This window comes from Trachymyrmex cornetzi, unplaced genomic scaffold (assembly GCF_001594075.2).
Source record: "Trachymyrmex cornetzi isolate Tcor2-1 unplaced genomic scaffold, Tcor1.1 scaffold1002, whole genome shotgun sequence".
NCBI lineage: Eukaryota > Metazoa > Arthropoda > Insecta > Hymenoptera > Formicidae > Trachymyrmex > Trachymyrmex cornetzi.
The window spans coordinates 289,966-302,030 of record NW_017295547.1 but is presented as its reverse complement, the minus strand read 5'-3'; the positions used below and the strand labels follow the sequence as shown (position 1 = coordinate 302,030).

The 12,065-nt window shown below is 34.7% G+C and overlaps 2 protein-coding genes across 3 annotated transcripts in view; one reads left to right on the top strand and one right to left on the bottom strand.

Annotated features, from left to right (window-relative positions):
- The window catches only part of LOC108757513 (kelch repeat and BTB domain-containing protein 12), a 9,648-nt gene extending 6,900 nt beyond the window's left edge, over positions 1-2,748 (bottom strand). Inside the window, exon 1 of the mRNA XM_018501956.1 lies at positions 2,464-2,748. Within this exon, the coding sequence (XP_018357458.1) occupies positions 2,464-2,655 (192 nt within the window). The 5' untranslated portion in view covers positions 2,656-2,748. The remainder of the gene's footprint in view (positions 1-2,463) is intronic.
- RecQ4 (RecQ4 helicase) overlaps positions 1-11,951 on the top strand; it is a 20,480-nt gene extending 8,529 nt beyond the window's left edge. Inside the window, exons 1-7 of one of the 2 annotated variants that reach the window (XM_018501944.1) lie at positions 4,069-4,276; positions 6,506-9,628; positions 9,797-10,084; positions 10,185-10,520; positions 10,701-10,857; positions 10,955-11,277; positions 11,343-11,951. In XM_018501944.1, coding sequence (XP_018357446.1) covers positions 4,166-4,276; positions 6,506-9,628; positions 9,797-10,084; positions 10,185-10,520; positions 10,701-10,857; positions 10,955-11,277; positions 11,343-11,573 — 4,569 coding nt within the window. In that variant the 5' untranslated portion in view covers positions 4,069-4,165 and the 3' untranslated portion in view covers positions 11,574-11,951. Of the gene's footprint in view, positions 1-4,068; positions 4,277-6,505; positions 9,629-9,796; positions 10,085-10,184; positions 10,521-10,700; positions 10,858-10,954; positions 11,278-11,342 lie in introns of those variants that run through there. The other variant, XM_018501949.1, reaches the window with a different exon arrangement.
- Positions 11,952-12,065: the final 114 nt, after the last annotated feature.

Genomic DNA, 12,065 nt, shown 5'->3' with positions numbered 1-12,065 from the left:
CAAGGTCACATGAAGGTCATTTCAACATAACCATATAATAGACCACTTGATATACTAAAACTTTTGTATTGAACATTTTTTTCCATAAGCATTATTTTCTAAGATATTTGACCGTTGCCGAACTTTCTCCCATCACTGTATAATGAAGTTGAAGTATCGAAATTGACGTATACAAAATTCTACGGTAGGTTAACGATGAAATAAGAGAAAAAAAATGTTGAAAATGTAGCCTTTCACATGTATAACTTGGTGATATAACATAGAGCGTGGACTGCTCGATCGTATCTAAATGTATGGTCGACAAAAATGAGAGAGGGACCGTGGAAGAGGGAAATTTCTCTCTCTCTCTCTCTCTCTCTCGTTATATCGTTGAATAGAAAGAGATAAAGATTGGCCGCCTTCCACGGTCCCTCTCTCTCATTTTTGTCAACTATACGACTTACGATCGAGCAGCCTATGCTCTGTGTCTTTGGTGACAGATAAGGCTCACGGACGGTTCTTTGACTAACTGTACACAAATCTTACCATAGATTTTTCTCAAAAACGAGATTATAATGGTTTAAAAAATTACGATTTTAATACAAAAAAGTAATAGGTCCAACGGCCATTCTGGAAAGATATTTACGTGCATAAACTTGCATATATAAATTTAACCTCGAAAAATAAACATAATCTCATCTTGTTTTCGTTCAATGAAGCTACGGCTCCTGATTTACTATCCTACGTTCTACTGTTTCCTACTATTTCATTAGGATATACACCATGGTTGCCAGATCCCGAGCACTGTTGTACAGCTGGGGCCCGAAGGTCCGTGCGCTAGACATTTCATATTTCGACTGGAGGCCGGCCGATTGTTTCATTGAAAAAAAAAAATAGAGAAAAAAGGCGCAGGATTAATTCGTATTTTGCGACTACTGTTGCAGACTTTCTTTTCGTTATTAATATTTGACCAACATAAAGTGTCAACACAATCACAGAGACCTTTTTATTATTATTACAAGATCACATACAGTACGAACACAATTACAAAGTTTTTTATTATTCGTAAAATAACATAAACTCCGAACATAATCATAGACTGTCTTATTACTTACCACGTAATTTAAATATGCAATTAATAAATACTCCACGCGAGCGAAAAACTGGAGATTTTTCCCGTCTGCTGGAGAACTGGAGATTGATCCCGAAATCTGGAGATCTGGCAACCATGATATACACATAGAATTAATATTTTATCCAATTGTAATTTTGGACGAGCCCTGGTGAGGCACTCGAAATTTTCAGCATTTTACTAAAGAACCACCTTAATCACAAAATTCTCTGCTTCATAAATACAAATTCTCCATTTGTTTTGAAAACAAATACGCAGTTTTAAAAACACAAATCATTTTCTTATATAATTTTTGTTTTTACACAGCAATGAATTTGTTTTTAAAGCAGAGAATTTGTGTGAGAATTTTTTAAACACAAATACCCAAAACGCATGTGCAGGAGGTCACAAAGCATTAAAAGGATGACCGCAGCGTATGCTCACATCGTGATAATGTTATGTGGCTGTAGTACACTTCCTAACCTCAGTAGTCGTCCACTTAAAGTCAACTTTAACGATTAAAATCTTGGTTTACAGAGCAGAGCGACACTTTTTCCTGCCATATTCGTTTATTTCATGAAAAAACGCGTCGATTGGTGTATTTCTTATTAATTTTTATTTATGTAAGCTAAACTAAACGATTATCCTAATTTAATCGATATTGAAGAAGGGAGGAGGGTTAAAGTAAACATTTAGGCCCAGTTTCACAACTGTTGGTTAATTCTTAATCGAGGTTCACCTTACTCATTATTTTTTTTAATTCTAAAATTGCGAAAAAATGAGAAATAAGTTGAATCTCGATTTAAGAGTTAACCGTGAGTTGTGAAATTGAGCCTTACCTGGTAATTATTTATAATACTCCCCACCCACCTCCTTTCCACCTAAAATCTTAATAAAAATATACTCATCCGACGCGTTTTCACTCAAAACAAAAGAATATTTTGGCATGGCAGAAAAACATGATTTCATAACTCGAGTTATCAAGTGTTGAAGTTGGAGACTTTTAAAGGTTAAGATATCTGTCATTCCGACTCGATGCAGCTCTATGTACATGTTCTACTTTAATTACACAAATTCACTGCTACAAGCACTCAAATTCTTTGCATGTGAATTTGTGTTTCTAAAGCAGAGAATTTTAATACAAAACATATACATACCGCTGTATCAAGTCTAGAATCTAGATGGCAGATATCTTAATCTCTAACTGCCGCATTTTTCTGCCAGATTCTTTTGTTTTGACTGAAAACACGTCGAATGATATATTTACGTTTAAGGTTTAAGGGGTGGGGAGGAGTATTCTAAATAATTACCATTTACCTTATTCTTATTCTTAAACATGAACAATTGAATTGCTTTTGTTGCAATCAACTAACCTGTAATGAAATCTGGGAAATATCATAATTGATAACGTGTTCCGTCTGATTACATTCCGAATAGTTTGCGGACAGAAGCGCAGCAAAATACTGACTCTTGCCAATCAATTTTTGTTTCTCAACCACGAATCGCTCCGCTTTAAGAATCAGTGTCACTGTCACATCTCGCGATTCCTCATTCTTATTTTCCATTCTAGAATAGTATCACAGTATAGTATAGGACCTCTTTCACCAACTCCGATTAAAGGTACAATTTCATGTGCTCCAAAAAGTAAGCAATTGAAGCGACAGCTGTTATTATCCAGTCACCGATGAGATCGAGATAGGTACTGTTAAAGACGGTCGGTACTTATGGAAGTTTGCGTGCTTGTTAAAATTTAAGTGACTTAACACGTTTAAAACTTAATAATACTCGATTTTGATTTAAAACTGCGATTTTAATGTTATCATCCCGATTTGTTTATCAACAGAGATGATAACTGCTGAGAAAGATGAATTGTAAATTTTCGGCAATATATTTAAGATATTATAGCACGAGTGAAAGTATGCATACTTATTTATACAGCGTTTATATAATGAAAAATCACGAATTTAATAATGTCTATTATCGAAATATTTATGTTAATATAATGATGAATTTTTATTAATTGTTGGTAATGTCATTGTTCTTCAAATATTCTCTCTCTCCCGGGCCCCATTCAAGCCGCTGTCCCATGAGCGGAAATTAACACTTACGCGACCAATCACAACTCTGCAGTCATTACCCTGCTTACTTTTTTGCGATTGTGATTGGTCTTGTTGTGTGTGTTACGTTCCGTTGTAAATTTCCACTCGTGGGCTCGTGGGACGGCGGCCTCATATTGGCCGGTATTCATAGTAGAGTCTTATTTCAAGATCGTCTTAAGTAATGTCTTAAGACGCTAATGCAGCCTTCTGATTGGTTTGTGACTTCTTAAGACCGTACTTAAGACATTCTTGAATATAAGATCTGACTATGAATACCGATTACCGGCCATAGTCACGAAAATTTGCCCAGGATCTTTAATAGTATCTCGATGGTGTTCCAGTCAATTCCTCAATCGGATGAAATTTGTAATTTGGTGAAAAGAAAATCTATCGTAGATCCGAACTTACCCCGGATCTGTAATAGATTTTTAAGCTTCAAGCCATAAGAAATGGACGAATCACAGACCTCTGTTACACACGGCACCCTTTACGCCGAAGTCATAACGTCGATGTAATGAAACTGGCCAATTATAGCTATTCTTGTTCTTGATTGGAATGACTGTGATTGGCCAGTTTTTCATAACATCTATGTTATAACTTCGGCGTGAAGCGTGCCGTGTAAACGTAGTAAAGTAAGGTCAATTATTCTTTTCGTATTCAACTGTAATTGGTCAATTTCTTATGACTTACACCTAATTGTAGATCCGGATTTATGCAAGAGTCTGTGGCTGTGTTCCAAAACTCACTGTCAGTGCTGAAAATGTATAGCACATGTAACGTAGACTGTAGATTTTCACTTGCGCTGGCAGTGAATTTTGGAACACAGCCTGTGGCCATTACGCAGGCTGCGGCCATTACGCGGGAGAAATAGAACAAATAGCTTACCTACTTTAGAATAGGTATCCTAACCCTCAATACATGTGTTCGGTCTTCGAAGGTGATAATCTTCATTCATATTTTTGATTTTTTCGATAACATGGACCTCTTCGAGGATCCCATTTTTAAAACTAAATATTTGAAGAATAAGCTTTGTGTGAAACGGTGGGAGAGCGATTTTATGGAAAGATTCGGACGCAAACCTAACAAGGTATATTATCTTTCTTATCCTAGCTTACATTTGTATCATGATCGGTATTAAATGCAGTTATCTGATATTTGTGTTACATTCACACGAGCTATGTATTAGTAATTATTAAATCAAATCAAACTCAGAATTATGTAATTGTATATTTATTTGAAGAACATTGTATATGAAAGAATTGAGAGTTATTATATCTCAAGTATCTTTACATATGTTTATTACATTATCAATGCAAATTATTACGTCTATTATCATGCATGTCATATATATATATATATATATATATATATGCAAAATGTTTTATTAGATCTGCGTTGGTCACTTCGCTTGGTATCATTTTATCCTGGTTATTTACCAAATGTTAAACAAGAATAAAATGATACCTGGGTGCATCCAGGTGAAGTTTCTGTTCACGGTGTTCCAATATGCTCCTATATATTTCTACCATAGCTTCTACTGACTTCAACGAGCATGTTGAAGTGATTAAGAACTATGGTTGGAGCATATTTGAGTATGTGACATGAACAAACCTATAGTGAGAGAATTCATGATCATACTAGACTGGATCAGTACATACTAAAAGCAGTTTTATGTAAAGTGTCTAAATATAGTAGCATAATATAATTAACTTTGACGTTATTTAATGAAATAATACATACGTATTTTTTTAAATAATGTCATTAATAATGACACAGTGTTATTATTAGGCATTTAATCTTTTAAAATTTTCTTATGTTTTTATGTTTAATATTGCTAATATCATGTATAGCAGCTTTTAGTAAGTGCTAATTTACATCACAATACAAATGACCGAATTCACTGATATAACCGCATTCCGTTATTCACTGTGAATACTGAAAATCTATAGTATATGTAATATGAATTGTAGAGCTCTTCAGTATTTGGAGAAAATTAATAGAACGCAGTCAATTTCCAAAACTAAGTAAAGTATAACATTTTTATTTTTTATTATCTATTTATTAGTATCGAAGATATCTTATGATAATGTTAGTTTTTCCTAGCTGGAGTAACTTCAAAGATCTAAACATCACCTTTGTTTTTTTAATTGTATAATTTTTTTACATATTATATGATTCCTCTAGTTATACGTATTAAAGTATTATGCTGATTCTACAATGAGTTTGTAGTTAAAAGTGTTAGACTTAATCGGTGAAGTTGACCAATCTACGTTAGTCGTACAAGTTGGTTATTGGTCAATTTCACCGGTAAGCCTTAAGACTATTGACTACTTATTGTAGATCTCATTGTAGAATCAGCATTAAAGTAAAATTATCAATAGTTAACAAGATATTCATTTTATTCTGTTATATTTTGACATGAAATACATATCTTACAAACTTTTCAATCAATGCCTTAATACTTTTATGCATAGAATAATGAATTCATTGACCTCTGTCGAACCTCTGTTACACGACACGCTTAATCGGGTTTAATAACATTCGTAGTTATGAAATTGGCCAATCATAGCTATTCCTCGGAAGAATGGAATGACTGTGATTGGCCAGTTTCATAACTACGAATGTTATTAAATCCGATTAAGGGTGCCGTGTAAATGTAGTCAGTGATGTAAAGAAAACACAGTAGTTTATTTAAAAAATTATTTTGCAATATGCAACTACACTTTTTTTTTAAGCCACTACTAGTATGTATTTTCTTTGTACCAATTGAGTCATCTTATTATTTTGTGCCTAAAAGTTTTTAAGTACGATTATCTCATAAAATATTAATTTTATAAAAAATTAATAGTTTACGAGATATTTAGACATGAAGATAATATATATAGCTTTTCTGTATAGAAAATTCCTTTGAAAGTCTCAAAAGTATTATCTCGTAAACTATTGATTTCTTGAAAATTATTAGAAGAATCATATGTATATAAAAAGTTATATGATTTTAATTAAGAAAACAAAAGTAACCCCCGAAGGAGATCTTCGAAGTTACTCCACTAAGAAAAAAAATCAACGTTATAATATAAAATATTTTCGATACCAAATGGATGATAGAATACAAAAATTTTATACTCACTTAGTTTTAGAAATAATAGTTTGTAACAAAAACATGCGCATCCGCGCGCGCGCGCGCCCACATACACACACACACACACCACACACACCTTTAATGAGATATTATGTACACGTTATTGAATTACAATTATGTTGGTCATTGCATTACAACAATTATGCTTACTTTTTGTAAATTCTTTTTTGTAAATAGAATGACATAAAAGAAGCAGATTTATCTATCAAGGAAGCATATAAGATGTATTGGAAATTGAAAACACGAGCGCTCGAGGAAACTCTTACAGACATTACTTTCTGCGACGATATGCAAGACAATATCTCAAATAAATCACCGCGAAAGATAGTAAACAATCAGAAGCAAGACAAGAATTTGAGTCCAGAAAAAGTTACAAAAGATTCAGAGAATATAAATCCTTACAATGGCAAACGTTTGACGGAAATTGAGGACACATTCAACCAACTGGATTCGGTGAATGTTGAAGGAGCCTGGGGCAACCATCTTAGCAAAAACAAGGAACAAATACCAAAGAAGAAGCAAGCTCTGTTGATTGGTAGATCTCCTTCCTTTCAACTGTCAAGAAACAAGTTTGAAAGTTCAACATTTACTAAACGAAATCCGAGAAAATCGCTGTCATTGGTAAAAATAAGGAATAAATCTGAGAATATCCTAAATATCTCGAGTGTGGACCGGTTGGATACAGATAAAGATACAGCTGTTGATGAGGCAAAGAATATATTCGGCGAATTGACGAAAGTAACATTTGTGAAAAGCAAGCCTGTTTTACAACACTCCATTAACGTTGTCCAACAATTGGCCGACCGTCATGCGACTGGCATAAACCGTAATTTGAATCCAGGCTGGTTGCATCGATGCACGAAAGACAATAATTTGGAAGTGACAACGATTAATCCTCAAAGACTGTCGGGCACTAGCGATTCTGGAATAGAGTCCATGGAATCCAGCATTTATTCTCCGAACGACTTGGCGCCCACTGTGCATTTTTCGTCGTTTCAAGTCTCGGATGAAGAAGATTTTATATGTAATAGTGAATCTGAGGAAGAACACGGGAATAAACGCATTAGAAATTTCAAGAAACGATTGAGCGATCAAGATGATTGTCCTATAAAACGACGACGTATTCATATTGATTCCGATTCTACGATCGCTAGATGTCATATAACCGATAGCGATACGTCCAAGTTGACCTCCTATGTCGATAGGAGTTTTAATTTATTGTGTAGAGAGCATAGTAAAAATGAAATTGACAATGCTAATGCATTTAACTTGACTAATAATATTAGTACAAGCACAAATATAATAAATGAATTAATTGGAATTAAAAAAGATGCAATTACTTTAGGTTCAAACATTGAATCAAATGTTATCATTAAGGACAAAATGACATCTAAGAATATCTGCCCGACCGAAAACGATCAAACTAACAAAGTATTCAGAGTGATTGATGTTATTTCAAAATCAACCAATCTTGAGAATCAGAAAGGCTTTTCAACGTTTGACGAAAAACCTGTGAAACGTGCAAGAGTCAAACAAATATCTAACAATTTCGACCCCAGTTATATAGAACAAAATAATAAAGAACCTAAGACAAGAATAAAGACGAATAAGGAATCTCAACGAAGTAAAGAGAAGATGACCGATAATAAAAAAAAATTCAATGTAAAAAGGAAATCTTCCAGAAGAGAATCAAGTTTAAAGACGGATAACGAAGAACAAAATTTAGATTTAGAAATGAAAAAGGTTCCGATGTATAATGTAGAAATGTTACAAACGATTCCTCGCTCTGACATCAAACTAAATGGAATTGGCAATCTTATTATGCAGTTTTCCGAAACTGTTTCCACTGATGCAACGAAAAAAGATGTCTCGATATCTTCAACAGCGAGCACAAAATTGACTGCGAAGGAAAAGCTGAAGAAAAAAATAGCTGCCGGGACAATGAATGATAATTTTGTGAGGATAAATCTGAAGAAAAAAGTATTTGTGCGAAATAAAAAGAACTTTAATTTTGCTAAATATAAGAAAAATCAATGGAAACAGAGGAAGAAAGATTTGACGTCTAGTGAGAGCAATTTGGACGCGGCCGACTTGATCGACAAAAATAGCATGACATGCTTCAAATGTGGTGAGTCTGGGCACTTCGTTAAAAACTGCTTAGCTTCCAAGGGCAACGCTCTTTTACCTTTAGAAGAAATCGATGACTCGTCGAACCTTCCAACTTTAGAGGAAGCTGAAAAAATGGCAAATGAGACTGCCATGATCGCTCACAGTCATAAGCGACTTCCCAAACGATCATCGTATCTTGCTACGAAGACTTGCCAAGACGAAGAAGATATAACGGAATTATTTAATGACGACTTTGCAGACTTTGATGAAAAGAGTGATACATTAACTTTCGAACATAAAGTGCCACAGGAATTGATATCCAGATTATTGCCGCTTCAAATGAAAGAAATTGATCCGTTATATGATGTGAATGAAGATAACAGTCTCATTGAAACTCCCACTGAAGTTTTCGAGGCATTACGCATGTTTGGTCATGAAAGTTTTAGAGCTGGCCAAGAAAAGGCAATAATGAGAATTCTATCTGGTCAATCTACCCTGGTAACGCTGTCGACAGGCTCTGGGAAATCTCTATGTTATCAATTACCAGCATATTTATATGCTCGACGTTCTGTTTGTATCACTCTGGTAATTTCACCTTTGGTATCCCTGATGGACGACCAAGTGACAGGCGTACCGTTATTTCTGTCTGCTGCGTGTTTACATACCAATCAGACGGTGAAAATAAGAGAACAGGTAATACAATCTGTGAAGGATGGAAGAGTGAATATTCTGCTGATGTCACCGGAAGCGGTGGTAAGCAGCGAGAAATCTACTGGTTTCGGAGCTCTGCTCAGGCAGCTACCACCAATCGCATTTGCCTGCATCGATGAAGCCCATTGTATCTCTCAGTGGTCGCACAATTTCAGACCTTCCTATTTGATGGTTTGCCGAGTACTCAAGGAAAAGTTGAAAGTGAAAACAGTATTAGGACTCACGGCGACTGCTACGAAAACGACAGTGGAAAGTATAATAAAACATCTAGACATACACGACGGAATAGCTGGTGTCATTTCGGACGTGCCTTTGCCTAAGAATCTCGTTCTAACGGTATCCAAGGACAAAAACAAGGACCAGGCTTTAATCGCATTATTAAGAAGCGAGAGGATCCGCGAATGCTACTCTATGATAGTATACTGCATCCGTAGGGAGGAGTGTGAGAGAATCGCGGGATTGTTAAGAATATCGCTGCAGGTAAATACTAAAATTTTTAGTTTTCTATAAACGAAACAACAAGAAACATAAGTCTTTTTACATAAGATAAGAAATTAACTTTTTTCATCACTCATATATAAGAGAAATTTAAGTACAAAGTCTTTTAAATAAGACAGATTTATATTAAATGTATACATCCACCGATAGGATCCGCGAAATCCTGAGAAGCCAAACACGAAGGTATCCACAATAGCTGAAGCTTATCATGCCGGTATAACACCTAATAGACGCAAAATTGTCCAAAAAAAATTTATGGATGGGAAAATTAAAATTGTGGTTGCCACTATTGCATTCGGGATGGGCATCAATAAATCGGACATCCGGGCCATTATTCATTACAATATGCCCGGCACCTTTGAGGGATATGTACAAGAAGTTGGTCGTGCCGGAAGGGATAATATTACAGCACATTGTCATTTGTTCTTAAATCCCATGGTATCATATTTGATTAAAAATTTGAAATTACTCTACGAAAAACTCTTTATTATTTATTTTGGGGATCTCTTTACTAATTACATCAATTATTCGTAAATAGGAAGACAGTGATAAATGGGAATTGCGCAGACACATACACGCGAATGGTGTAGACAGACATACGATTAGACATCTACTTCAGAGGATTTTCATTCCTTGTTCTTGTATAAAGATCAATGAGAAAAATTCAGGTCGAAGATGTCCCGGTCACGAAGTCGCTCTTCCAATTGATGAAACCGTCCGAGTCCTTGACATCACACAGGAAATGATTTTGACATTATTGTGCTATCTCGAGCTACACCCAAAAAGATTCATTACTGTGCTACCGTCCGTGTACGTTCAAGCGCGGGTTTCAAGTTACGGAGGACCACACGCCCTCAAACAAGCCGCACAATCAGTAAGACCTTCACAGTAATAATGTTAACAATACTAATAATACTATATTTTATGTTTCTTTAATTTCTATAGAATTTTTCTAAGAGCAGCGGTATAATACAAAAAAAACAGCAAAAAGATTTTATTACGTCATAAAAAAGAATATGAAAATAAAAAAAATATTACAAACTTTTGATTTTAGTCTCCACCGCTCGCAATGGCAATAGCGCTGGACATGAAAAACGGGATTTCACATAAAAATATTATAGAATTCTCAGTAATTGATGTTGCATCAGCTATCGGATGGGATAGTGGCGTAGTAAAGAGTCATCTTAAGACTTTAGAATGGAAGACAGGAGGTAAGAATATTACGTTCTTTTTACTTCAGAGAATTTCTGATTTTTCTGAAACGTATTTCATTTACATGATCATGAGTGTTATCTGAATGTTTCGCAGTTGATGGCAAGAAGAAACGTTCAGCCATATCTGTAGAATATCATAAACTCGGTTTACGAATGAAAGCACCGGGTGATCTTAGTGACATTGAACTGGATGAGGCACTCGATACATTGATCACACGTACGCAATCTCAGGAATCCTTATGTTTACAACAACTCGAGCTCACATCCTCCGCGTTTAATAAAATCAGCGTGTCGTCAATCAATCATTGCTTGGTCTTGGATGATAACGTTATGAAGAGATCGGAGGAGCTTAAAGATACTATCAGAGGATACTTCCAATCAGATTCTCCTTTAAATGATTTCGATATTGATTTTCAGGTACATCCTATATATATATATATATATATATAATTATTGTATTACTATTTTTTACCTTTTTGTAGAATAAAGTGACGAACGAGCAGCAGATCGCAGCCGATGTCCACAATTTGATAACATGTTACAAGGATACTAAGTTCACGGGTCGTGCCGTAGCCCGTATTTTTCATGGAATACAAAGCCCGAATTATCCTGCATTGATTTGGTATAGATGTCGTTTTTGGAGAGTTCATATCGCTGCAGATTTTAATACAATTTGCAAAATCGCAACCAGGGAAATTCTAGCATTACGATAAAAATTAATTGACTCAATGATATAATTAATACATTGTATTTAATCCGATTTTAATTTACACTCACTTTTAATTCTTGTCAGAATAAACCTTCATAATGCATTAAAATGAATCAACGAACGAATCAGGTTTGCCTTAAAAAAATATCTTTCCATTTTCAATATTCAATTAAATATCAGTTTAATGATTTGAACTGGCTCTTGCATAACGCATAGTGCATAAGCGAATCAACCAATCGAAATCTTTCCTTTTCTTCCATTTCATGGAAAAGAAGAATTTTGATTGGATGATTCCCTTATGTATTATGTGTTGTGCAAGAGTCTGTGCTGCGGCCATTATGCTATGGCTAGGTTATGCAGCTTGTGTTATTTTGTATGTGATGACCCATATGTAGCAAATCTAAAATAATAAGTTATATAATATATTTAAAATATTGAAACTTGAATAGTGTGTGAATGGATTTTAATGAAAAAGATTAACTTACTTTTATGTAAT